The sequence below is a fragment of the Mesoplodon mirus genome, assembly GCF_964341445.2.
Source record: "Mesoplodon mirus genome assembly, chromosome: 3".
NCBI classification, from domain to species: domain Eukaryota; kingdom Metazoa; phylum Chordata; class Mammalia; order Artiodactyla; family Ziphiidae; genus Mesoplodon; species Mesoplodon mirus.
Window position 1 is genome coordinate 42,667,483 of NC_138978.1, and position 26,951 is coordinate 42,694,433.

Consider the following 26,951-nt stretch of genomic DNA (forward strand, 5'->3'; position numbering starts at 1 on the left):
CAGAGGCCACAGAGCCGGCAGGGGTCACAGGCCACAGCAGGGATCTTCACACGATTGATGTCAACCCTAAAGACGATCACGGTGGGGTGGGGAGCAGGAGGCTTCTTCTCTGGAGCCTCTTCCAGAGCTGGTGGGTGGGACAGAGGTCTGGGCCAGCTCCGGGACATGGAAGAGGCTCATCGCATTGGGCCTCGGATGGGACCTAACCTCACCCACCTGGCCTGTGAAATGGGGATGCAGAGGCCTCCTTGCCCACCTCACAGGCTGCAGCCCACACGTGACAGTGCAGCATAGTTGAGTACAGGTTAAGCGAATAGTCCTGGAGCTTAACCACTTGGGTTCCAATCCTGGCTCCAGCATTTACAAGCTGTGTGACTGTGTACTAGTTACTTAACCTCTCTGTGTCTCAGTTACTTCATCTGTAAAATACAGTTAAGGAAGAATAGTTGTGAGAATAAAATAATTTAAGACATAAATGTGTAGAATGTTGTCTGATGCATAATAAATGCTCAACCAACGTTAGCTTCCAGTTGTGTCATCAACTTTACCTGGTGGGGGTGGGGCCCACGTGCAGTCTGCATTACTCTTGTAGGAGCCAGCAAGGCCTCATTAACCACGGCCAATGAATCGCCTCTGGTGAAGGCTCTGAGATTTCAGAACTAGAGACCTCGCCCACTCCAAACCTCTCAGTGACCTGCCCCCTTCCCCCACCAAGTCTCAGGGGCTATTTTTTCTTCCCTGGTGGACCCTGCAGCACAGACCCCTTGTGCAGATCCCAGCCAGCTAATACTTGAAGTGTGATGTCTGATATGATATAAAAGCTCTATATTTTACCTGAAGTCTTCCCTCCCATTCTTCTTCCTTTCCTTCTTCATTGACTGTGTCTTTCTTCCACGAGCACCCACTAGATGTCAGATCCTGTGCTTTGACAATACAGAGATGACCTACCACGGTGCCAGCCCGTGGAAGCCAAGGCGAAGGACAGGCACATGAAGGTCATTTCCATACAACCCAGGTACACAGCGGACGGGGTGCTGTGGTGACGGAGGGGAGGAGGGGCTAACTTGGCTTGAGGAGTCGGGGAAGCTTCGTGGAGCAGATACCACTGGAGCTGGGCCGTGCAGGATGTGTAGGAGTGATGAGCGAGGGGTAGAGATGCAGAAAGACAAGGGGCGCTGGGGGAACGGTGTGTGCAAAGGCAGAAGATGGGGATGAGCAGGACGAGTTCAGGAAACACCGAGGCAACCAGCAACCCTGGAGTGTTGAAAACCGGGAGAGGAATGGGGAAGATGGGAATTTCATGCTGGGGACATGGGCAGGGGCCTGGTCTCAGAGCACCTGGTGTGACCTTGACCTTTGTCCTGGGAACAGTGAGGAGACATGGATGAGTTTTAAAAAGCCAGGGAGGTTCGTGGTCACTGCTGTGGTTTACAGAGCTCGCTTTAGCTGCAGGGGAGAGAGTGGGCCGAAGGGACACAGCTGTAGGTGGCAGGGGAGGGTGAGGAGGCCTGGAGCAGGGTGGAGAGAGGTGGAGGGACTAATGAAGCCGAATCAGTAGGTGTTGGTGGGTGAAGATTGAGAGACAGGGGGCCCCGAGGGTGAAGCCAGGTTCTAGGTTGGTTGCTCAGGTGAACATGGCTGGAGAGGGCTCTCCAGACCCCACTTGGCATGGAGCCCCTTGAGCACTGGACCCCTGCCCAAACTACCCTCCCAACTACCCTCCCAGAACCTGCCTGTGTTTCTGCATGGAAAACGGGCCCATGCCAGTTCCTCTGCGTCACTGCCTCAGGTCCTGGCCCTCCCAGTAAAGACGGTTTCCCACACGTTCCCCGGAAGCAGGAGGGGAGACATCGGAATGCAGACACACCATCACGTTAAAGTCATCATGTCTTTTATTAATATATTATGCTACAAAAATATTTTTGGCAAAATAACATTAATAGCATCTTTCTTTGTCTTCTATTATATTCTTAAAGAACTCTTCATAAGAATTCACAGAGGTGAGGGGGAGAGGTGATTGAAAGAACAACAGCACGAATACCTTTCCAATACATTAAGATTTGAAGCTCGTGTCACACAGTGAGAGTCAGGCCAGGACATCCTGCAGTCTCTTTGAGGCCCAGGAATGGGGCAGGGGCTCTGGCTTCCCCTGCTCTGGCCTAGGACATCATTTGGCCAGGAATCAGCCCCTGCTGCCCCAGCCAATCGGGGCCCAAGATGTCTGAGAGCCCTGCCGGAAACTTCTTTGACTTGGGTTTTGTTGAAAGCCCACTTTCCCCGCCATGGGACTTGGGATGGAGGGGCCCTTTGAGGTGTGTTACTCTTTACCTTCCTTGCCTGCCACATGCTCCCCATCCCGTGGCGGCCCACAGGTCCTGGGAGGAAAGCCGAGCACTGGGTCTGGGGAGGGGCAGCACCTCACCTTTGCTGAGCCTCAAGACTGTGGAACCCCGGTGCTCCCCCAGACCCCTAGAACAGTCCAAGCAGGAAACAAAGTCTCTGCTTGACAGATGAAGACATAGAGGCTCAGAGAGGGGCAGGGACTTGCCCCAGGTCACTCAGCAAAGCGAAGGAGTATCTAGAATCTCTCTGGCAAGGAAGAGCCCACGTCTGGAGACAGAGCAGGAAGAGCTGAGGGTGTGCTGATGCCCCTGGGAAAGGGCCAGGCAGGGCTCAGTCAGTTCTCATATCCCCCTTTTCTCTCCCCCAGGGTCGGGGGTGGGGGCAGGGAGGGAAGGAGCTCTGGGCTGGGCACAGGGGCTTAGGTTCCGGTCCAGCCCTCCCCCACTGCCTAGAAGTCCCCCTGCCCCAGGGCAGCAGGCGAGCCTGCCAATTCTCGTCAGGCCCGGCTGGGCTGTTGAAGAAAGCGGGTGGGGGGACGGGGAGGTGAGGCTGGACTGATTTCTGAAACTTACTGGTTTAGACAGCCAGGCTGGGTGATTTTTTTGGCTGCTTAGATGAATTTTTGGAAAAATAACAATGTTCAAAGAACCTGAGCATTCAAGAGCCAGGAGGGACCCTACCCCACTCCCTTGCCAAGACTTCAACTCTCCTACCACATCTCCAGCCAGTGTGCCTACTGCCCCTGCTCATACCCTGCTCCTGACGGGAAACTCAACACTTCTAGGGGCACCTGCCATCTTCCGACAGCTTTGGCTTTGCAAAGACTATTCCACTAGCAGAGTTAAGGTCTGCCTCTCTTCTTCTTTCTTTCCTTCATTCCTTTCTTCCTCCGTCCCTCTCTACACATCTCTTGAGTGCCATCTTTATGTCTGATGAAGATACAAAGATGAATTCACATGATCCTTGCCATCGAGGAGCTCACAGTATGATAGGAGAACAGAGGCATAGACGGTCTCAACGCAGAAGGCTTCCTGTAGGAGGTGCTATCTGAGTTGATCCTCAGAGTATGAGCAACTAAGGGTAATAGAAGGGCATTTCCAGGCCTAGGAAGCAGCATTTGTGAAACATCCTGTCTATTCTGGAAATGACAAATATGCTTCAGTCTGGCCAGGCACAGAGTGGGAGAGATGAGAAGCGAGGCTGGCATGGTCAGCAGGGTCTGATTGTGGAGGGTGTAGAAAGCCAGGCTGAGGAACACGTCACCAGCCCCAGTTCTGTTCTCTGCCACACAGGGTACCAGCAAAACTGCAATTCCCAGGTAGAACCTCTCTTGTCCTTCATGGCATTTTCCTATACTTTCCCTTTGGTGGAGGACCTTTCTTTGGGATCCCTTGTGATCATGGCCCCAGGATGGAGACTGGGCAGGTGGGACAAGGATCCTGAGTCCCTAGGCTAGCCCAATTCTAGCTGAGGCCAGGAATTGGGCGACAGAGCATTTAGTGTGAGGAAAATCCGGTCATAGTTTTTCTGTGCAAAGGCACAGAACTCTAGATCTTTGACTCTCAGAGCTGGAGGGGCCCTCAGTGGCCCTCTGTAGCTCCCTGAAGCTTGACTCATACATCTTTACTGTCCCTGCCTTCACCGGACTGCTGGTGCTCAGAACAACCCAGAGGGAGATTAGGAGACAAGGCCATTCTGATCTGACCCAGAAAACCCCTTGGTAATTTAGTCAGTCGTCCTGAGAGACGGGACCCACGGCCACCATAACATGCTGGCTCTCGGTCCCTGATCTTCTCTGCCTGCCTCAAGGTCAAATGTAAAAGTCTTAAGACATGGATGGACACGATGCTCTCAGAGCAACAGGGGCATTTTATAAGGCGAGGCACACAGAATGTGCTGGAAAAAATGTCAGCAGTGGTAGATAGATCATCCAAAGCACGTGAGTGGCAGTGGATGGGATGATGGTTCCCGGGCTCAGGAAGAGAGAATTCAAGTGCCCCAGCCATGCAGAGTTTTGTACATGTACCTCGGGTCTTCTGTAACATACATCAGCAAGTCCAGTTCATTTCAAACCCTGGCCAGCGGGTGGTCCTCAGGGACCAGTGAACTTAGGCTGCAGACGTCTGTCTAACTCACACTGGCTCTGGCTGTCCCATCAGCACATATCTACCTGATCAATTGGCCCATCCATCAGCTGCCCACATGGCTTTCTTTAAACACTCGAGTGCTTGGTGGAGGGAGAGTTTGGGATCTCCCAACCTGCCCAGAGGAGGGATCTCAGGGCATCTGCCTATGATCACGGACCTGGACAGAATGACCTTTAAAGTTCCTTCTAAGAACCTAGGATTGGGCTGCTTGTTGCATCTTGATTATGAGTTCCTCTAGGCCAAGGAAGGCGACTAGATTTGGCCCCAACACAGAGCCTGGCACTGTGTGTGTTTGATAATCACACACTACATTAATTTACCTCTTTGGCCCCGTGCCTGGTACAGATCTGGGCATGCGGTCAGATGCGTGGACTGTTTACCAAATGCTTCATCTTTAATTAACCTCAAGCTCTATCTCAATACATCTCATGCCACACTCTGCCCTGAACAGCGGGAAATCTGGCCTGTGTGTTTCTAATTCCTTTACACTTATCTCATCCAAATAGCACTCTGCACGATGTATTTGATGTCCAGCAGGCCTTCTGAGTCTGCTTTATAAGTCAGCTAAGCCCCTTCCTGCTCAGAAATAGGAAGTCACATTTCTGCCAAGGATAAACGGACTCCAGCCTTGGCTGGGGTCAAGTTCAGTTTACAGTGTGGTACCCATGGGGCTGACTGGACCCTCTGAAGCAGAGCTCAGGGCTCCTGCCAGATCTCAAGTTCAAACACATCCATCTGGGTCAGAGCTAAAAAGAATTCAGCTGCCTGCCAAGATGCCTGTGGGACTTCTGACCATCCAACGAGCTGCCCAGAATTCTACTGTCTCAGAAGGGAGACAGCTGCCAAGCTGGGCACAATGACCTGATTCTAATCAGACACTACCAGGCCTTCCAGGGAAGCCCATGGCGCAGTCATGCTGGGGAGCACTGAGCTGGGAGTCAGCAGACCTGCTCAAGCTGTGCAGCCTTGGGGAAATGCCTCACCTCTCTGGGCCTTATTTTTACTCTCACCGTTATTATCTGTCAAATGAGGGGCGCTTTCTGCTCTTGGGTTCCAGGACTCTGTAACTGATGACGTGCCAGCCCAGTGAGGGTTCAGGGCTGGGAGGCAACCAACCTGGGTCCTCTGCCTTCTCTGCCACCACCTTGAGGACAGAGGAGCTGGTCAGTTTCTCTGAGTCTCCCTGGCCTGCCTGCCCCCCTTTGGCTGCTCTGCCTTACTGGCCCATCACAGCTATCCTCAAGCCTCTCTGATTTGGCAGGAAAGCCTCTCATCGGCTTCAAGATAAGACAAGTCGGGACATGGGACGCATGGGAGAGCCTATTGCCAGAGCCCTTTGGCTAGAGGGACCAACATGATTACTGTAGCCAAGTGGTCTCTTTGGCTGGAGTAAGAAGCGTGAGCTGGCCCATTTGGGTGAGACCTGCCTCCCTCGGAGAGTCCCTGTGCAAAGAGACCACAACAGACTATGGTCTAGGAGACAAGCATTGCTTTTGAATCACACTGATCTGGGGCCACATCCGGGCTGGGTGACATTGAACAAGTCCCTTTATCTCTTATGGGGGTTCAGTTTCCTCATCTGTGAAATGGGGCCGATTATATCTCACAGAACTGGCATGAGGATCTGTGATCAAGTGAATGTGCAAAACGCCTGCCACACTGCAGGCTCTGGACAGATGGCAGCTCTCATTACAAGTATCATTACCATGGGATTCCTAGAGGCCCTGTCTCTAAAACTGCCCTCAGTGCCCACTCCTGTCCTTTGGCTCAGCTCACTCCACTTGGCCGTGACTTCAACAGCCTCTCCTGTAAACCAAGCTGGATTAACGATACCAGAACAGGGAGGTCTGGACTCATGGCCCGGATCTCCCACTTGCTTTGTGACCTGGGGCAACAACCTTACTCTCTTTGGCGAGTTTAACCATCTGTCACATGGGGCTGTGGGACCACTTCCTTCAGCACCAACATCCCTTCCCCCACCCACGTGCTTTGGCTGGAACACATACCAAGAGGTCTGGAGGACCAGTTCACAGACACTCAGGGTTTTCAAAATAGCAGCATTCTCTTTCCTAAAGTATCTTCCCAGCCCTAGGATGCGTCCAGGGGAAGGAAGGACCGTTAGCGTTCACATCTCTGGCTCCCAAATCCAGCTTCACAAAAGCTAAGCCTGTCTGCCTGCCCCTCCCTCTGAGGTCCCTACAGTGGGAGAAGCCAAACCCGGATGCTGGAGGCTTCCGCGGATCCAGAAGCAAGCCAGTTCAAAGCCACGGTCCCCATGAGGTCGCAGACATCCTGGCAACCTGGGTTCACCTCCTGGGTTGGCGATGGGGCTAGTTAAAGTGTTATTAACATTGGCCACATAAAAATAGTTTTATCAGTAGAATAAATACATTTTCCTTTTTTAATATGGACACATATTTTACAAAACAGCCCCATAGCACTATGGGAAATTAAGATCCTTCTACAAAAAAGAAGATGTAACTCGGGTACAATAAAGCTCTAGTGTTCTAACGGATCCCGTCTGGACTACCCATGAGGTGTCCGGCACCCCTGGAGGTGGTGGCAGGGGCCATGGGTGTGGCCGCAGACCCTCCCGTCGGTTTCTCTGGCTTCTTTCTCTGCACCCGGCAGGGAGGCGGGCGGCCGAGGTCAGGAGAGCCCGAGGGTGTGCAGCAGGAAGGGGGCTGTGATGCTGGCAGCGATGGCGGGGAGGAGGCCCAGGGCGGGCTGTGAGCGGCTGGGCGCTGAGCTGCTGGCCAGCCCCGGCTCTTCCTGCTGCTGGCGCGGGTCGGAGAGCTGGAAGGGGGGCTTGGCTGTTCCGGAGCTGTGCGTGGTCTGGAAGGGCAGTGGTGGTGGCGAGGCGGTGGTGCTGGAGGGAGAAAAATACGTGGAACGTGGAACAGCGTCTCAGCAGCCTTGTCCTGGGCTGTGGTCTTAGGGTTCAGATCCAACTTTTTATTGAATCTGGTTTTTTCCGCATAAAATGGAGAAGGAAACAAAGGGCTCAGACAGGGAAAGTGAGCAGCCCAGAGCCACACAGCTGGCCTCGAGGGTGACCACTCAAGAGTACTGGGTCCCAGGCAGAGAGAAATGAAGGGTTTCAGGGGAGATCCATCTGGGGTCATGCTGCAGCAGGCAGCCCTCACACCTCTGTATGCAGGTGCCCCTGGCCTCCTGCCGCCCTCTCCTCCCCTCCCCAGTCTGAAATAAACAGAAAACAAAACAAAACACACAAACAACCGCCCCATCTCACCCTCATTATCACAGCTATCCTTTACTGAGCGCCCACTGGGAATCCGCACTTTATAAGTAGCATCTCTGGTCCTCAAAACAAACGTTCAACGCGCCGCACCACCCCCTTTCCCCAGATGAGAAAACGGAGGCTCAGCGAGGCTCCCTGGGCCAGGTCACAGAGGGAGTGGGGCGGCGCCTCGGGGGGGCGGCGCCTCGGGGGGGCAGGCGCCTCGGGGGGCAGGCGCCCTGGCGGCCTCACTCTGTCTAATCACAGGGAGTGTCAGTGAAGGTGGTCCCTCATGAACTTATAAAAATAGAAGCCAGTTTGGAGGTCATGGGTGAGGTTCTTGGCTCAAGAAAGCCTACGTGAAAGAGAGGGAAGTACCGAGACAGAGAAATAAAAAGAGATGAAGTGCAGAAGGAATTGGCGGGCCGAGGCCAGCACTTGGTGGCACCGGGAAGTCGAGGGGAGGGCAGGGGCCAGGACCAGGTTAACTGGCTCAGGTCCTGGAGAAAGAGATAGGAAATGATGAGCAAAGAGAGGGGCTGAGGGCAGGATAGGGACTGGGGAAGAGAGTTGACAGTGACGGAGGCATAACAAAGAGAGACCAAGGGGGAGAAGGCTCTGGGATGAAGGAAAGGGCTGGGCCCCAGAAGCGATGGGCTCACGCCTGCCCTGTGCAGCCCCAGGGGGCAGGAGGCAGAGGGAGATGCAGGGGGAGGATCCGACAAACCCCATCACCCCAGAGGGTCAAAGATGGGAGGGGAAGGCCAGGGGCAGGGGGCGCACAGAGGGGCCCCAACCCACTGTGGAGCCCGGATGGCCTCCTGGAAGAGGTGACACTGCAGTCAGCCGTGAAGGCCGGGAGTCCAGCTTGCACATGGCTGAGGGCGCTCCCAGCGGCGTCTGTGCCCAGTGCGTAGGACCCGTTAACATCTAATCCTCATGACAACACTACGAGGCAGGTAAGACTATTATCCCATTTTACCTGTGAAGAAACCAAGGCACAAAGAGGGTAAGTAACTTGCTCCAGGACCCACAGCAGGGACAGGATCTGAACCGGGCACCCGGTGGGTGCTCACCAGCAGTTGATGGCGGGGCAGGAAGCCTGCCCCTCCCTGGGCACCTGCAGAGTGGTGAGCCTCCTCCACGTGGGACACTGCCTGCTCTCCAGTGCTTACCCTCCCTCCCTGATGGGCCATTCACTCCCCAGGTCAGCTGGGATCCCCCCCCTCCCCGGTCCCACACTGGCCACGTTTCCACATGCTGGGCATGAGGCCCCGACAGCTGGCCATATCACCACGGTGAGCTCTGTAATCATCACCACTGCAGCCCAGCCCCACCTCTGTCCCGGCTGGACCCTCTCACACAGCCTGGTTCAGCCTCGGGGTGGGGGGTGGGCGGGGCAGCCCGGGGGTCACAAGCACATCCCTGCCTGCACGGGGTCTGGGACATCTGCTCTGGCATCTGTGTCCGTGTGCCCTCAGAAGAGGAGGGGCTTGTCACTCCCTGCTCTGTCCCTCCCCCTCTGCTCTAGTCCTGGTCATGCTGTGGCCACAGGAACCCACCACATCCTTGTGTGAGGTCCTTTGCACCCTGGACTCTACAGTTGTGATGTGTGTGCTCCTCTGTCTATAGAAATTCCCAGAGAACTAATCTGGAGAGGAGGGAGCAAATGCTTGTCACACACCATGGGTGGCAGGAAGGTGCTCCTGAACAGAGATTGTGTGAGAAGCACCGGAAGGGAGGGGGCAGACCAGGCAGCTTCGAATGGCCCTTATGACTCCCCCAAATCAGGCACGTTGGACATCCCACCCCATGCCGGCCTCCAGAGCACCGGAGACCTCTCACATGATCTGCTGCAGGCTGACCTCACCTTTCTGGGCTCTCCCAGCACACACCACCATCCCCAGTCACACCTAATGTCCTGCTGCCATTTTCTGACTCACCTTTGAAGGCCTGATTCAACGTCTCCTCACCTGGAGGCCTCTTTGATTTGTCCTCCTGTCCCTAAGGGCACCCGGGAGAGTTGAGGCTCCCATGAAGCCTTGCGCATTTCTCACTGATCACATTGTATCATTGGTACCTATTTATGCGCACGAGGTTTGAATGGGTTTCATATGTAAGGTGCTCAGAACATTGCCAGGCGCACCGGAAGTGCTGTATGGTGTTGGCTATTTTTAGCACTATTATTATGTGTGTGTCCTTGTCTCTCTCACTAAAAGCATCCTCCATTTATGGAGCACTTCCTGTGTGCCGGCAGACACTGTGCTTGATGCTATACACGTGTCATCTTGTCATTATTCCCATTTTCAAGATGGAGAAACTGAGCCTGAAGACGTGCACCAGGCTGTCTGCCTCTCCGGCCCCAGCTGGGCTGTGGTGCCATCCCTAACTGCGCAGACGGAGAGCATGGGAGTGAAGCATGGTTCTTCCTGCCGAGACCTCGCACACCCGTGGGTGGAGGCTTGCCAGGGTCAGAGAGGAGGCCCCCTGTGGCCTCAGTCCCTGGAGGGTATTGTGCCCACGCCCAGCCGGATCACTACCGCAGTCCCTTCCCTCCCCTTCTTTTCTAATGAAGGGTTCCTCCCAGCTGCTGCCCCGTCTTTCCAGCCTGAGCAGCTGGGAGGCCAGGAAGGCTGGCCTCAGGAGAGGAGGCTGAGCTGCCACTTGGGGTGCCCAGAGAGGGGCCCAGCAGTCCCCGCCGTCAGAAGAAGGACCAAGTAGGAATCATAAAACTATGTCTCACAAGGCGCCCAAAGGCATTTGCTTTTACACTTTGAAAACCAAAGATGCAAACTCCCTCTTGGAACCTGAGTGGGGGAATTACTGCTTGGAAGGAGTCCCAGGAAAACGGGGCGAGGTTAGTGGGGTGTGGACAGAAAGCCCCTCCACATGCCCCCACCTCTTGGGCCCACTCTGCTCACAAAGCCCAGTCCAGATCCCAGCCCCACCCCAGGCCTATGCTGGGGAACAGCGTCTCATGGCAAAGTGGCCTCGAAGCCAAACCAAACACTCTGAGTGTTCCCAGGCTCCGCAGACGGCTGGCACCAAGGGCCGAGTGCGCTCGGAGCCGACAGGGCCCCTTGTGTGGGAAGGGGCCCTCTGCCTGCGTGGAAGGCAGAAGCCCGATGTCCCCGTTTGTTGCGTGACTTTGGGCAGGTCCTGCCCTCTAGGCCTCAGTTTCCCCGTGTGTACAACGAAGGAGCAGGATCAGACCCTCGGACTTTAAAATGTTTTCTAGCAGCAGAAGCCAGGAGTGAGATCATAGGCAGAAGCCCAGGTTTAAAGCACAGGAAAGCAGGGCTGGTGCCTGAGATGTGTCAGCTGGCTGCCCCAAGGCTCATCTGTAAGGCTTCCTGGAGTAGGGCCCCAATCCTGGCACTAGGGGGTCTCTAAGAGCCATCAGGGCTTGGTCTGGGGAGTCTTGGAGCTGTGGCTTTCTTGCAATACAAAGGTGGTGGGCTCCTCAGCGGATTCCGAGGAGACAAAGTGGAGATGGAGCTGGGGGCACGAGGGCCTGGCTGATGGGTGGCCCTGCTGTCCGGGATGGAACTCACGATGTGACCCGGCTGGAACTGTCTGGGCAGACCGGTCAGACGCAGGCAGAGATCTAAAGTGACCGGCTTGCTCACAGCTCCCTGTCCTGGTATCTAAGGCCCATGCCAGCCTCCAGGCCTTTGGCCACATGGTCTACTCTGCTGGGAATGCCTTCACTCTCCCCTCACTGGGTCACTTTGACCGTCAAGGCCCCCAGCCCTCCAGCCCTCGCTGGCTGGATTCCTCGCCAGGCAGAGGCAGAGTGGCCGTGACTCCAGGACTCTTTCGGCTGCACCACAGCAGGGAGCTGTCCCTGTCCGGCCATGACCCAAGACTCTTCCTGCTCTATCCCCACCAGCACTGGACACGGGCTGGGCACCCTGCATGTAGCCAACTCGCTTCTGTTTAACGACGTGCTCACCCAGGGGCTCATTTAAGCCTAGTATGCACTGAAGGCCCAGGAGCCGCTTCCTGCTGGGAGATGGGGCGTGTGGCATCCTAGACCAGACTCTGAGAGTCAGCCACCAACACTGGGGACAGATGTTACTGAGTGTCACCAGTGGTCTGAGGCCAGCTCACTGCTTTACAAGCACCATCTTTTTATTCTAAGCCTCCGAGCAAGTACGAGGAGGGGCTGGGGATTCTGCCTGAATTCCTCTGTGCTTTTATCCACTGAGTGACCCTGCTCCCCATTTCTCCTGGGGGCATCGTCCTCTAATCAGACGAGGTCCTGGCCTCATGCAGAGGTGATGAGCACCTTGTATGGTACGAGGAGAAAGCTTGGCTGTGCTGGGGGAAAGGTGAGCTGGAGAACCTCAGGGCAGGATGGTAGGTCAGCGGGAGGCGGGCAGAGCCCTGCCAGGGGCCCAGGGGGAGGGGAAACGGTTCTCTTCCCCTCTGCGGGGGCTCGGGCCATCTGCTCAAACCTCTGGAGAAACCGAGGCCCAGGAGGCCAATGACCCCCTGTGCATGTGTGTCCTGCACCCCCGTCCCTGCATGGTGGCACCTACGGGGCTCTGCAGCCACCACATACAGACGCCCACCTCCGCACCTGGCTTCCGGCCATGCCCGGAGCCCAGGCAACGCTCTCTTCCCTGCACCTGCCCCCTCATGACTGTCCTTCCCGATGGCCCAGCGCTCTTCTCCCTTGCTTATCCAACCCACTGGGGGACTCTGGGAGAACAACAGAGCTGGCACGACCCCCAGAGGCCAGTCAAGGCCCTAACTGTGCAAAAGGAGAAACCAAGGATTGTCACGGATCCGACTGACTGGGGCAGTGCCCTGCACATAGTCAGCGTGGCAATGATCTCCTCCCTGGTGTGCCCCCTAGTCGCAGCCCTGCTGCCTGCTCCTGGCTCTCAGATGTGGGGGTTCCCTGAGACCATTCTGCCGCTGCTGCACAGCCATCTGCGGACACATGCCGGGCCCCTTTCACAGGTCCCCATAAATCATCCTGCCACAGGCTGCTGCTTCTCTAAACTTCCTTCCATGTGTTTATATCTGGAGTAATGAGGGGCGAGGCAAGGCCAGCCTGCTCCAGGTGGCATTTCGGCCCCCTCCCCACTCTCTCCCCCTCTTCTCTCACTCATGCATGCAGTCAACAAACCCTCAGAGAGGCCTCCGGTGACCCAGAGAAGTCCACCCCAGCTCTGGTCCCCAGGGCCTCCCGGCCTAGAAATGCAAGCGAGCGACTGCCATCTGTGGAACTGTGCCAGGACAGGGGCACCCACGGGATACCCATGGTCGGCAGGGGGAGGCTATGGGATGCAGGGGAGAGGAGCACAGGGAACACGCTGTGGGGAGGATGGGGAGAAGGGAGGAGACGCTTGCCAGGCGAGGGCAGCAGGGGCGTCTGCGTGGTGCTGGACGAATGTGACCCTCAGCATCAGACAGCCCTGATGCTGTAGGTTCTGACTCCATACCTGACTTGCCGCAAGGTCTTGGGCAAGTTATCTGACCTCTCTGAGCCTCAGATTCCTCCTTGGTCAAGCGAAGCCTACTTCCCGGACTCTTGACAGGGCTGGGGGATGTGAGGGATGTCAGTGGCTGGCACAGCAGGAGCTCAGCAAGTGTCCACTCACATCCACCCCATGCAGAGAGAGAAGCAAGGACAAAGGTGGGGGTGGGCCGTGCATGGTCCACTGCAGGGCAGCACACAGCTTGGCCAGGACGGGGCCCAGGTATCCCGCAGGAGGAGGGCCAGCAGGTGAGGCGGGAGGGAGGCAAAGGCTCTGCATCCAGGCTGAGCAGCAGGAAGTTTACTTGGTGGGGCGGGGCGAGGGAAAGCACTGGGAATCTCAGGCTGCGGAGGGTAATGTGCTGGGACACGGCTAGGAGCCAGAGACCCGTTAGGGCCCTGCCGTAAGATCACAGGTGGAAGATGAGCTGGGAGAGGGGACGGAGAGCAGGGGATGGATCCGGTGGGATTTAGGGGGAAGCAAATGAGAAAACTCTGAACAGAATTAAAGCTCCAAGGAAAACAATATTGTCAGAAGGGCTACAAATGGGCCCCAGGTCTCCCTCCAGAGAGCTCTCCTCTGCTCCCTCTCTTGGGAATGCTAGGAGGATGGGTGGGGTGAGACCCAGGAGTGACGGAAGCTGTGCCCTGCACCTGGGCCCCTCTGGGACCTCAGGGCCGGCTTCCCTGCGACGCAGAGAAACTTTCAACAAACAGGCTGCCGGTTGGTGGAAATTTCCTTCTCCAACCCAACCAGATGGAAGAAAGTTATCCAGCCACAATTTACCTGCTGGGACTGAAAAGGGGTTCCTTCTTGCCAAAGAAAAGCTGTTTCTTCTCCTGAAACCAGGTTCTGTGTTTCAGAGAGACGTGTTGTGAAAAGGAAACCGTTTGGAGTCATTTGCCGAAATTTACCTTTCAGACGTGGTTAGGGGCTGGGGGTCCGTGGCTGGAGCTGGTAGCCCAGCCTCCTGTCACCCTGTGGGCTGGACCCACTGCTGGCAGGGTCTGGTTGCCCAGCGGGTTGATCGGGGCCCTGGGGGAATGGCCTGATTGGAGTGCTTTATGGGCTTCCAGCGCCTCCCTGGCAGCCTGCGAGCCTCCCCAGGGCTGAGAAGTGGCTCTTGGTAACTCTGTGCCCTCACTCCTGGTGGGAAAGAAGCAGCCCATGCCGGGCACACGAGCCAACTGTGTCGAGGCCAGTATAGCTACAACGGTGCCTCCATCTTGGGCAGGCTGGGTCGGTGGGGCCTCTGCAGAAGCACGTTTCCCAGGAACCCAAGTTAGGTGCTTTGAAGCCAACACAGGCCCAAAGGAGGAATGGACTCTTACTTTACTTGCTGGAAGTCTTTTTAAGACAGCGCACACCCTGCACTTTAAGACAGTGGATTGGACTATGTCAACTTTTTGTCTATGACTCAGAGACCTGGCTGAGGGAAGGTCATGAAGGGGGTTCCTGTACGACCCTGGACAAGCCCCCATCCCGGGCCTTGGTTCACCATCTATAAATGCAGAGCTGGGTCCGCGTTTCCCAAAGCTGCTCAGAAGACTCCAGTGCACATTCAGCACATGGCTTCCCAAAGCCCCCGTGCCACACATTCCAATACGCGAGGTCTGTGGTGGGGCCTGGGGTATTATTTAACAAGTACCCAAGGTGATTCTTTCTGGGGATGCTGAGGAAAATCCCAGATGGTGAGTTTTAGGGTCCACGTGGAGACTCTGAGTTTCCGAGGGCCCAGCGCTGGATCACAGTGTCCAGGGCGGGGTCCTTCCCTGACAGTCACTCCCTGGGTGCTCTGGTGATGCTGTTCACCAGATGTGGAGACTTCTGCCCCAAAGTGGAATCAAGGGAGACCGCTCTGTGCTGAGCCTGCAGGGGGAGGTTGGAAGATGGCATCTTGGTTACAGCAGGAGTCTTGGTGACACACAGGCCAAGGGAGTGGTGCAGGCAGACACACAGGCCGAGGACAGACAGGTATCAGTACAGTAGGATGATTTCTGCACCTGCCCATTTCCAACAAGGTTTTATCACAAATCCCCCAGCCCCTCCCAAGACAGAGCCCACAGCCTCATCTGCCATGTCTCTCTTGCACACAGTATACCTCTTTCAGCCTCCCTGCCAGCATGTTGGCTGCTCAGGCCATCCAGACCCAGAGAGCTCACAGCTTTCTGATTTGGCCGGCCTGTTCCATTTTCTCCTGCTTTCACCTTCTGGCCCATGGGACAAATGGGGTCTGCTTTGCACCCATCATGCATCCAAGAAAGCTAAGGGTAAAGCAGACTTTTGTCCACTGCACCTGAAGGAAGCTTCTATTCCTTCACCTTTAAATGGAGAAAACTGAAAAGTCAGGTGTAAGCGTGCTCTACAAATCCCGAAGGATGAACAGGAGGATCCCCTGTGAACAGGGACAAGCCAGTTTCCGATCGAGTACCCACCTGCCACGCTTCCTTAGAGACGGGCATGCGGATAACAGAGTGTGTCTGGCCCTGGGTGGGTCTCAGGTAGGCTGACCAGAGAGAGGCCCAGCTCCTGGTAGACCTGCCCCTCCCAAGCTCACCTGTCCTCGATGCGGACCCAGAGGTCATTGAACTGCCGCGGCCGCTGCTGTTTGTTCTGCCTCTTGTGCCATTTCTTCTGTCGCCCAAACTCCTCCAGCTGGCTGAGGCTGTCAGGTAGCAGGAGGTGCGGGGACAGGGCTGGGTCCTCCTCCTCAGGTGGGGCAGTGGGGGCTGCCGAGGGGACCGCAGGGATGGCAGCAGCTGGGGTCGCCTGGGCGGGGCTCGCTGAGGTCCCCTCGGGTGGAGGTGCTGGGCTCCGGGCAACAGGGCTGGAAAGGGGCAACCGCACATGAGGCACGCGTGTTGGGGCGTGTCATTCAGGTGCGATGGGGCACGCAATTCAGTGGGAAAGTTGTCACGGCAGGAGAAGATGCCAGGGTGCCCGGCTGAGGGTCACCCAGGAAAAGCATCGCCTGGTGTTGCGAGATAGAGCTTTGGTTCGTTCTTCATTTATTGATTCAGTAGATATTTATGGAGCATCTACCCAGCACCAGGAACTTTTAAGGTAATGGGTGTTAATAGTGATCAAAATAGACAAAGCCCCTGCCCTCTTAGCGCTTATATTCCAAAGCGGGAGACAGAGAGTAAGATGGGCCGGATGTCAGATGGTGATAACTGCTGAGGAGAAAAATAAAGCAGGGGCAGGAGGGAGAGTGTGGGCCGTGGGGGGCGGGGAGGGGGCGTTGTCGGCAGGGAGGACAGTCTGGTCCCTGTTGGTGACATTTGAGCCCAGACTAGCAGGAGTGAGAGGGTGAGCCCTGGGCAAGTTTCTGGGAGCATATCTGATCTTGGTCAGGGCCTTGCTCGTTCAACAAGCTCTGGCTGAGGGACTTGAGGCGAGTTACCCAACTTCCCTGTGTTGTGCCTCAGTCTCCTGCTCTGGAAAATGGGGATATTACAGCTGGTACTTCCTAGCGGCATCACGATGATTTTGTGAGTTAACACAGGCAAAGCACTCAGAACGGTGGCTGGCAAATAGCAGCTGAAACATTTCAGTAATTAACTTCCTTAAATATGATATATTAACATTATTGCTGTGCCGTTCGTCCAGCCATCCACTCATGCATTCAACACTGGTCTCCTGAGCACCTTTCCAGGGGAGGCAGGACAGTGTTGAGCAGGGTCGAACTCAAGGTGGAGGCAGACAGACACGGGTTCACATCCTGGTTCCGCACCTTCCAGGCTACCTGACTAAGGGCAGGGACACAAGTGTCCAAGAAACAGCTGGCTATAAACGGAGTTAATACTACTCACTTCATAGGATTGTCATGAGGATGGAAGAGACGAGGTCTTAACATAGTGCCTGGCACAGAACCGGCCTCTCTTTAATGTCACCCTCGAGCAAACGGAGCTGTCTGCAGCAGGCACTGACGTGCGATTAAGTGTGTGGCGTGGACTCCACATTCCATACAGCGGTGCGCAGACACCCCTCAGCCTGGGAACACCCTCTGCTCCTCTCCCTTTTATTCTTCCCTCTCTGTGGTCCAAACGGAATTCCTTCTGGGGACATCTGACCCTGGGGGAAGTTGGTCCTGGTCCCGAGAATTGTAAAGGCAAGCCGGCGCCCAAGGGAGGCTGTCCCCCGACTCCGCTCCCGCGTGCACGATGGGGTGAGGGGCTTCTCTCTCCTTGAAGGACAGAAGGCCATCAGCTCAGCCTGTCCTCCTCCAGCCCCCACGGCAACCCCAGATTCCCAGAGTCCGGGAGATGCCGCAGCTGCTGGGGAGATAATTCAAAACAGGCAGACAAAAAGACGGATCCAGGAAGCACCTGTGGCTGATGATGGCTTTTATTGTTGGGGCCTCCTCGGCATCCCCGCCCCCCTCACCCCACCCACAGGACTTCAGCTTGCACTCGGAGACTCAGGCTGAGAGCGGGGCCTGCGGGGAGTGGGGGGATACCTGTTCTAATGCCTGGGCTCTGAGATGAATAGGAGCCGAGGCAGCCTCACAGGCCTGCCCGCCCCCCGCGCTGTCCGGACCCACACAATGAGCTTTGAGGTGGAGGTCCTTGGGGCTGTGAGGAGGAGCCTGAGGAAGGCCTTGTCCCCGAGGCTACCTTGGGTCCCTCATTCCTCCAACTCACGCCTACCCTTGGCCCAGTACAAACTGATCTGTGCTGGGCTCCAGTGGTCAGGAAGGGCGGTCTGGTCAGGCTGACTCAGAAGATGAGAAGAAGGAGGAGTCCGAGGTGAGAGTGTTTATAAGTTCCTCCAGAAGTGCCATAGAGACGGGGGAGGGCATCAGCCTGGAGCTGGGAGACCAGAGGCTCAAGGCCCCAGGCCTCATCTTTGCAGAGTGAAGAGCAAGGCTGCAATCATTTCTGAGCACTCCCACCCCTGAGCCTCGCCCCCAGCCCCTGAGGCAGTACAGGTTGTGGTGAGGACCTAAGGAAGGCCCTAGAGCTAGACTACCATTAACACGAGCTGTGTGTCCTTCTGCAAGTGGCTTCACCTCCCTGGGCCTCAGGTTCCTCAATTTTAAGGTGGGGATACTCACAGTTCCTGCCTCACGGGGTTGTTGTGAGGATTTAATGAGTTAAAAGCGCTTAGAGCCCAACACACAGTGAATAGTCAATAAACATTAGCTATGATTATTCAAGCTTCTTTTGGACTCTGGATTTTATAACATCACGGACAGGGGCCAAAATCACACTCTGGCCATCCCTGTGAGGAAGGTTCCTGCACAGGTTGGTGCACAAGGTGCATGGAAGCCCCGGGTCTCAGGATTCTGTTGTCTTCTAGGGCTGCCCAGCACATGCCGACACCTCTCCGTGCCCGGCCTGGTGCTGGCACTGTGGACCACAGGTGAACCCAGCTGGCCTCTGCCCTCAGGCAGCTTCCAGCCTGAGGGGGACAGAAAATCCACACAGGAAGAGAGGATGGCCACTGGATGCCCTATATGGCTCTTTGGGCGGAGCAAGTGTGCCCTGGCAAGAAAGTCAGGTGAGGGAATTGCTGCCAAGAGGCAACAATGAGAAGGTGTGGTCAGAGGAAGGTGAGGACCAGGTGTGGGCAGGGCTGGGACACAGGGAAGAGGCCTAGCCAGGGCTCGCCCTAAACATGGCCCCATCTCGATTCAGGGCCTGGGCATCCACCAGGTCCTCTAGGCAGCAACCCGGGAGTCCTACAGAGCCCTTGCACCCCACCGATCGCCAGTCTCTAAATCTTGAACATCTCTCAAAACTTAATGCTCCTCCCATTCCCACCTTCACTGCTTTCCCACCGCCCTGACCTCCTGCCACTATTGCACACCAAGCTCCTTCCCGGTCTCCCCACCTCCAGCCTAGCCCCCACTCGTGGGTGCCTGGCGAAGGCCAGTCATTAGGAGGCCCCATCTCACCAGAGGCTCCTTCAAGACTCTGCCCTGCAGGCCTGAGTGGGAAGGCAGGGTGCAGCCTGCCATATAGCACATGGTCAGTAGGGCCCGTGGGCCAGCAGCAGTGGGCAAGCAAGTCCCACGCCCCCAGATGTCCCAGCTGCTTACCTGTGGATGGTTTGTCCTGCGGGCGTGTGCTCCACCTCCAACCCTGCCTGCCGAAGGACGTCGATGACTGTGTTGTTCCCCAGAAAGTGACCTGGAACACAAGAGACAAAGTGGGCTCAGCCACATAGCAGGTCATCAGCAACTGGGGACAGCCTCAGGACAACGACCTACACCAAAGTCAAGGGCAGGCCTCCCTGAAAGGCAGTATGGTGTAGCTGGAAGATGGGCCAGTGCCACCCTGCCTGGGTCCAAATCCTGGCTGTGCTGCTCATTGGTTGTACCACCCTGTGCCTCAGTTTTCCCATCTGTAAAGTGGGAATGACTGTATTAGCAGTCTCTAGGGCTGTTGTGAGGACTCCAGGAACAGTGGCTGGCATGCAGCAAAGGCTCAGTGTTTATTTACAGTTGCATCACTGTGCCCCACACCATCAAGCTGACCCCAGCCCTGGACTGTCCAGGCAGGGACAACCTCCAGTAGTCAGACAAGGTCCAGCTCTGAGGTCTATGGCTCATCTTTGTCAGTTCCACCAGCAAGCAACTTGAGGCTCCCTGCCTTAGCATGGGAATGGGGTTCTGTGTGGGCATGTCTATCTCCTCACCAGGCTCCATGGGGCAGAGACGGCATGGCTACTGCCCCACACATGCTCAGTATGTGTTGGCTGGATCTAAGACTTTGAAGATTCATTTGTTCACCATCTATCCAACATTTATGGATCACACACTTGACCCAGGCCCTGGGGCGGGCCCTGAGGACACAATGAGGTGTAAGATTCTGGGGAAGGAGTAATAGAACCCTGTGTGGGGTGCGGAGGGGGCTGGTCTCCATCTCACTCTCCACCACTCACCATTCATTCAACAGACATTTATGATGCGTTTGCTCTGCGGCCAGCCCTGGGCTAGACACTGAGCATATAGAAATGAATCATTTGGTCCACAGCCCCAGATGAGACCAGGCACGCCCTCTGGCTGGACGCAGGCTCGAGGTCTGAGAACACGGTGGAAGCTCTCCCAGGCTCTGGTTAGGGAGACTCCTCGCGAGGCCAGTCGCTGTTGGGAGTCAGCCCCAGGCAAAGCCCCTCCTCCTCGCTGGGCCTCAGTCTCCCCACTCGTTCAATGTGGGCAGGGTGGTGGTGGCCCCTGCGCCCTCCCAGCCTGTGTCCTTCCCTGCAGCCCCACTCCCATGGGCAGTTCGCTCCCCTCCTGCTCACCATTCATCCCAGAACCTGGGGGGAAATTCCTGCACTATTATTCTAATTGCCTGTGACGGGTGGTGACAGGTGGGAAGCTGGAAGGTCAGCATGTTGACAGCCCCAGGGAGGTGGACGAGCTTTTGAGGAGTGGAGAGGCTCTGGCGCAGAGGAAGTGAGGCTGGGAGTGCACAGCGGCTGGAACAGGGGGGTGAACCCCACAGCCCGCTGCCGCCCAGCCCTGCACACCTCTGGGCTGGTTTCAAGACTCCCCAACAAGTCCCCCACCCAACAGTCTCTCTCTCGGTGGCCTGCCACAGTCCCTGAAATCCCACCTCTGGATCACTGCAAAAAAAATCACAGGTCTGGGAACGGGAGACTTGGACTAGAACCCACCACACCTGCTCTGAGACCTTGGGCAAACCCATTACGCCTGTATGCTCTTGGTGTCTCTCTGTGTACAGGGAGGGAATGGGCTGCACCATGGGCTCCCCTCGCTCTCACATTCATGGGGAAGGCATTAGTTTGACTCCAGAGACCCTTATGAAATTGTACTCTCCTTCCCTCACTCCCTCCTCCTCTCCCTCCTTTTTCTCTAACTATTTATTGTATTTATCTGACAAACACTGATGGAGTGCCTATCCAGTGCTGGATGGTGATGAACAGGTAGGGGCTTGTTCTAGGCACTCACGGTCTTGAGAATCAAGGTCTTTTGATCCAGGGTAAGTATATGCTGAGGGAAGCACACAAGGTGGTGAGCGTGCACAGGAGGTTGCTAATCTAACCTGGGGGCAGGGTAGACTTCCTGGAGGAGGCATCCCTAGCTGAGGGATGGGATCCGAGTTAACTAGGTGAGGATGAGAGTGGGGTGGCACAGGGTGGGGTGGGGAGTGTTCTAGGTAGGGCGAACAGCATGTGCAAAGACTGTGAGGTCAGTGAGGCTCACCTGGGAAGCCAGCTGCAGAAGACACACAGACAATGCCCTTGCAGCTCTGGCCCTGACCCAGTGCTGTAGAGGATGGAAGACCTTTCTGCCAAGGCTCTGAGTCTCCCGTACGTGATCCTGAGCAATCAGCTGCCCTGCTGCCAGCCTCAGTTTCCCTGTGTGTAAAATGGGCCTGGATCCCTGTGGCTGCCTCCTTGGGGAGGCTGTAAGGTCCTAACGAGGCAGGAGGAGTGAACGTCCTTTGGAAAAGCCCAGCATGCACACTTGAGTTGAGGGGCTGAGCCATCCCTGGCTGTGGCCACGGAGTCGACCCCACTCTTGCCTGCCCCCCGAACTGATCAGGCTGGAACTGGGCATGGTGGCCTCCAGCGCACAGGCTGCAGGAACTCCCTGCCCACAGCTCTTGGAATGCACTCCTGGCAGCAAAGCAATTCCTTCCTGGCCTCCATGGAGACCCATTTAAAGACAGGGGCCTCCAGGCCCAGCAGTGGTCCACGCAGAAGATTTTAAGAGCCGGAGGGAAAACAGGCCACCTCAGGCTATACCGGAGTAGCACGAATATTTACTGATGGCCGTGTGGCCGCTCTAAAAGGAGTATTCCTGGAGCTGGCAAAGGGGGCATTCGGAGGAGCCCAAGCCTTACAGGATGCCGGCCGGACCTTGAGCACTGCCTGGCAATGTTTCAGTGTCTGGTCTGCACCCTGCCCTTTCCCTCAACTACAGTAAGGGCCAGTGGTTCCAGGTCCTTACTGTGTATTTTATTTTATTTTATTTTATTTTTTTTTTTGCGGTATGCGGGCCTCTCACTGTCGTGGCCTCCCCCGTTGCGGAGCACAGGCTCCGGACGCGCAGGCCCAGCGGCCATGGCTCACGGGCCCAGCCGCTCCGCGGCATATGGGATCCTCCCAGACCGGGGCACGAACCCGTATCCCCTGCATCGGCAGGCGGACTCTCAACCACTGCGCCACCAGGGAGGCCCCCTTACTGTGTATTTTAAGACCCTAAACAGAAGACTTTAGATACTTGGAGAAATGAGAAGCAATCAGCAATGATTTTTCCAAATTCCTATCCCCTCCTTCTCTAAGCCACACTGGCCTTCACCTCCTTCCCTCCAGGGTGGGGAGGTGTCCGCCCCCTGCGAGGGGCAGCTCCTGTGGGAGGCCCCTCCCATGGGGTTCCTGCCCCAGGACTGTCCAGAGCAAGCCCTCACTCCCGAGACCAGGCTCCCATCGCGACCCCCTCTTTGCCCTCTTTGGGGCTTGTTTTTCTCAGGACCCCACGACACCGTTCTGTGCTGTTTTCCTCGTGCTCCTCTCACTGCTCCCTCTCTGTCCTGCTCGTAGGTTCCTCTTTCCCTTGCCCGATAAATGTGGGTGTCCCTGGGAACCCTTTCCACAGCCTTCTTTTCTTCTCACTCTATTCACAATCCGTGGAATGTGAATGCATCCATTCATATGGTTTCAGTTACCCCTCTGGACCTGCTGCCGTAGCCCAGACCCATTTGTCCGGCAGCCTCCTGGGCATCTCCACCCAACATCCTCCAGAGCCTCCCCCTCCTCTCCTGGATGTGTCTCAGCTGAGTTCCACCATCCAAGTCAGATGGGCCCGTCTTCACTCTTCCTTCCCTCTCCTCATCCTCATCCATTCGGTCACCAGAATACTCTGGATTTTACCTCCTAACCATGCTTGACCCTGGCCCAGGTCATCATCACCTTCTGCCTGAATCACTGCAGACAGCAGCCTCCTTGCTCTCTCTGGTTCACCCTCTTCACCACGGCTGGAATGAGCTCCCCACACCCTGGAGCTGCCTCTGTCAGAATGTGTCCCCAACAAGCCACTTGAGGGGAGACCAACAGCTTTTCAAGGGCAGGGGCCACGCCTGATCCAGATCAAGTCTGGCACAGGGTGGTGGCTCCATGAATGTTTGTTGAATGAATGAATGACAGAATCTGTTACTCCCTGTCCTTTCCATGATCTCGTCTTACCCCCAGGAGACTTGAGCTTGAGGACCCCTTCCCCTCATAGCTGTGGCCCAACCCCTGGGTGATCCTCCTGCAGATCCCACCAATCTCAGGAGCTTGGCTGTCAGAGCAGCCCTGGAGTCAGGGCCCAGTGCATGTCATTCCCAGGGGCTGGCAGACAGGGCTTGGGCTTGCCTCCAAGGTCACAAATCCCCAAAAAAGACACCACATCCATCCTGGAACCTGCAGGTACGGTGTGGAAAGTTTCCAAAGGGGCCCCTCAGTGTCAGAGCTTAGCAATTGCCCAGGCTCCCGGCGTCTCCTGGCCACTGTTCAGCAGCTCCTTCCAGCACTGACGGCTGCTCTCTGGCCAGCTGTCTTCAGGAAGGAACGTCCCATTTCATCTGCTGAGGCCGTGTGGACCAGGAGAGGAGGGAAGAGAGGGAGGACAGTGGGGGCGGGTCACACAGAGCCACAGAGTGGGAGAGAGGGACACCCGGAGAGAGGCAGAGAAAGGAGAGATGCTCAGAGACAGACAGGGAGGGGGAGAGAGCTCCAGAACACAGGGAGACAGAGAGAAGAAAGAAGAGAGGAGGTGACAGGGTCTGGGAGACAGGCTGCTGCAGACACAGAGACACAGAGGCAACAGTAAGGAGAGAAGGAAAAGGAGAGATGTCGGGACAGAGAGAAAGAGATACAAGGAGACAGAGATAAAGAGGGAAAGAGAGGAGGGAGAAAGAGGAGAGAGGAGAAAGAGAACCCAGAAAAAAAAACAAAGGGCACGGAGGAGAGATCCATACACCAAAGACACCAAGGAAGGCTTCCTGGAAGAGGGGTCCAGAAAGGGTGGATTCAAGCAGATATATTGGGGAGGGGGGAGTTGGGCAACAGGCAAGGGGAGGAGCAAGGGCCTGGAGGAGGATTATAGGTTTGACAAATTGTAAGGCCGGTTTGGTGATTGTGTCCCCTGACCACGCAAGCCAGAGTGCCACTTAAGGGACATCGTATACAGGCAGGGAAGGTGTCCTGGTCTGAGTGAGCAGAGCCCCATGATGTTTTAGTGCAGAGACAAAGGCTCCCCTTCTTCCAGGCACAAGCAGGCCTGTGCTAGGGCACAAGGCTCAGTGAGCAGAGCATAGGCTGGGTCTAGTCCCTACCCATCAGCTGGGCATAGCCCAACAGCCCCCAATTACCCTCCGACATAAAAGGCAGGGTAGGACAGAGCTAAGAATCCTGTCCTGAGGTTAGGACAGAAAACCTGGCTCGACAGCCAACCAGCTGTGTGACCTCAGGCAGTCTCCTTCCCCTCTCTGTCCCAGTTTCCCTACAAAGGTCTCATGGGTCCTCCCACCTCTGTGATTCTATCATGTGACAACCTGAAGGCAAACTCCGCCTCAGTGAGTCTCCTGGGCACAAGATGCTTTTCAAATATTATTTCATTTCATCTACACAAAAGCATTTCCAAGTACTCCCAGTTTACAGATGAGGGAACTGGAGCTCAGCGAGAGGACGGGACTTGCTCAAGGTCACACAGCCGGTAAAAGGCAAAGCTTGGGCTTCCATCCAGAGATGTCCTAGTTGGCTGCATGGCCAGTACATCTACTTTGAAGTACTGGCGGCTGCGAGGGATCCTGAGCTCACATTTTGGGGGCAGTGAATCGTCAGAAACATGTGTCCCCTCCAGGTTTCACCAGATCAGAGAGGAAAGTGTGTGAGTATTCAGCTCGAAGAATATGCTAATTAACAGGGCAATTTCAAGACAGTATTGGGGAGCTTGGTGGAGGGGAGGAGGGGAGAACCAGATGTTCCCACAAAAGTTCCAAAGTAACAAGGGCTCCCCTCGGCCAGCACACATGTTTTCTCTCCAGTGAGTTCAATGGGTTTCCAGTTTTCTCTTCCTGGAAGAGGGCGTCCAAGCCCATATTTATGTTCCGTCTGAAATTAATGCAAAGGGAACTATCAAGTGTTACTCTCGCTGCCAGGATCAGCCGCCAGGTATCAAGCAACAGTGGTGTCTATTTACCAGAGGAAGTGTGACAGAAGAGCTAGACAGACGGACAGGTGGATGGAGAATTGGGGGTACCTCGGGGCTTCGAGCCTCCCAAGGAGGGTCCGTCTGGGAAACTGGCAGAGCCGAGCTTTCTTTCTCCTGCTCTGCAGGCCAGGCAGGGCTGGACTGGGGTCTTTTCAGTTCAGCAAGGACTGAGATGGTCTCCCCTGTACCCAGTTTTGTGCCAGAAGCTGAGACACATGGTCCCCACCTTGGAGGATATCACAGGGTGGAGGCGAGACAGACACGCAAACAATTACAGGGCAGTGTGAGCTATGCAGTGAGGGAGGGACGCCGGGGCTACGGGGCTGAAGAGGAAGGGACAGGACATAGACTAGGGGGTCAGCCTCCTCCTGGGGCCCTGCCCTTGTCCCACAATGAGGACATAAGCCCTAGGGGTTTTGAGGAACCTGTACCCTACGGGCCTGGAGGCGCAGAGCCTCCTCCACAAGCCTTCACTGGGACCTCCTACGTGTCGGGCACGTGCCAAGCCCTGGAGACCCTGAGATAGGTCAGACGTTGGGCCTTTCCCTCCTGGGGTCTGACAGCACCCCAGACGCAGGCAGTGACTTCGCAGAGTGATCTGAGGTCAGCCTGAGGCACTGTGGGGTGAGCCCTGGAGACGGAGCCTGTGATGGGCTCTGTGAACTGCAGGGGGCAGCGCCCAGTGCAGGGCTCGCTGCGGTCAGGGTTACCACTCTTTATAACATCCAGAGGCTCCTTTCCCAGAATGTCAGCATCCAGCAGCCCAGGAGAGCACCCTGTTGGCCAACCATGCAGGCAGGGACGGAGCCCAACGTCCTGAGCCTCACTGTCCCTTGGAGCTGAGACTGGCCGTGGGGGTCTCCCTGCAGGGGGTCCCAGCTGGGTCCTCAGAGGCCACCGAGCACTTCTGGCCCATCCCCTGGACAGCCCTGCTCTCCCCTGGGTGGGAGTCCTGTTCTTGGAGGACCGTGGGCTCTGAAATAATACTGACAGCGCAAGAGCTCACGTGCACCAGGCCTGAGCTGCACATGTGCTGCCCACTGACGCCAGGCTCCTCTTAGCGGGACTCTGAGGGCCGAGAGAAGCCAAGTACCTGGTCTGCCCAGGCTCCTTCCTACAAGGACAGGCGCTGAGGTCCTCACACAGGCAGTCAGGATCCGAAGCCCATGCCTTTCATCTAGGACAGTCTCTCCTCCCCCTGCCTTCCCCACATGCCCAGCAAGAGTGCTGAACCCTTAGCTGACATTCCAGATGCCCTAGCTCATAGACAGAGGTCCAACCTGGTCCAGAGGGCAGGGCTGGCTCCAGTTAGGGACAAGCTAGCAGATGGGATGTTCCTCTGGCTGGCTGGATGCTCTGAGCTGAAACAGGAAGAGTGACTCGGGCCAAGGATCTCAGCCTGGAGCAGGCGTGCCAGCTGCCAGATGTGTACATGGTGGAGCGGCCGGGCCCTTTGAAACACCATCAGAAAACTCTGAAACACTTCTGGACGCTGTGGCCTCATGTTCCAAAGTGGGGAGAATGGCAGGCCATGGGCATTTGCCCGGGAGGAGAGA

General features: G+C 56.2%; 1 protein-coding gene across 2 annotated transcripts in view; it reads right to left on the reverse strand.

Annotated features, from left to right (window-relative positions):
* Positions 1-5,970: 5,970 nt before the first annotated feature.
* The window catches only part of TRABD2B (TraB domain containing 2B), a 217,007-nt gene continuing 196,026 nt past the window's right edge, over positions 5,971-26,951 (reverse strand). Inside the window, exons 4-6 of one of the 2 annotated variants that reach the window (XM_082615075.1) lie at positions 19,267-19,357; positions 15,781-16,050; positions 5,971-7,359 (exon numbers count right to left, since the gene is read on the reverse strand). In XM_082615075.1, coding sequence (XP_082471201.1) covers positions 6,998-7,359; positions 15,781-16,050; positions 19,267-19,357 — 723 coding nt within the window. In that variant the 3' untranslated portion in view covers positions 5,971-6,997. The remainder of the gene's footprint in view (positions 7,360-15,780; positions 16,051-19,266; positions 19,358-26,951) is intronic. The other variant, XM_082615074.1, reaches the window with a different exon arrangement.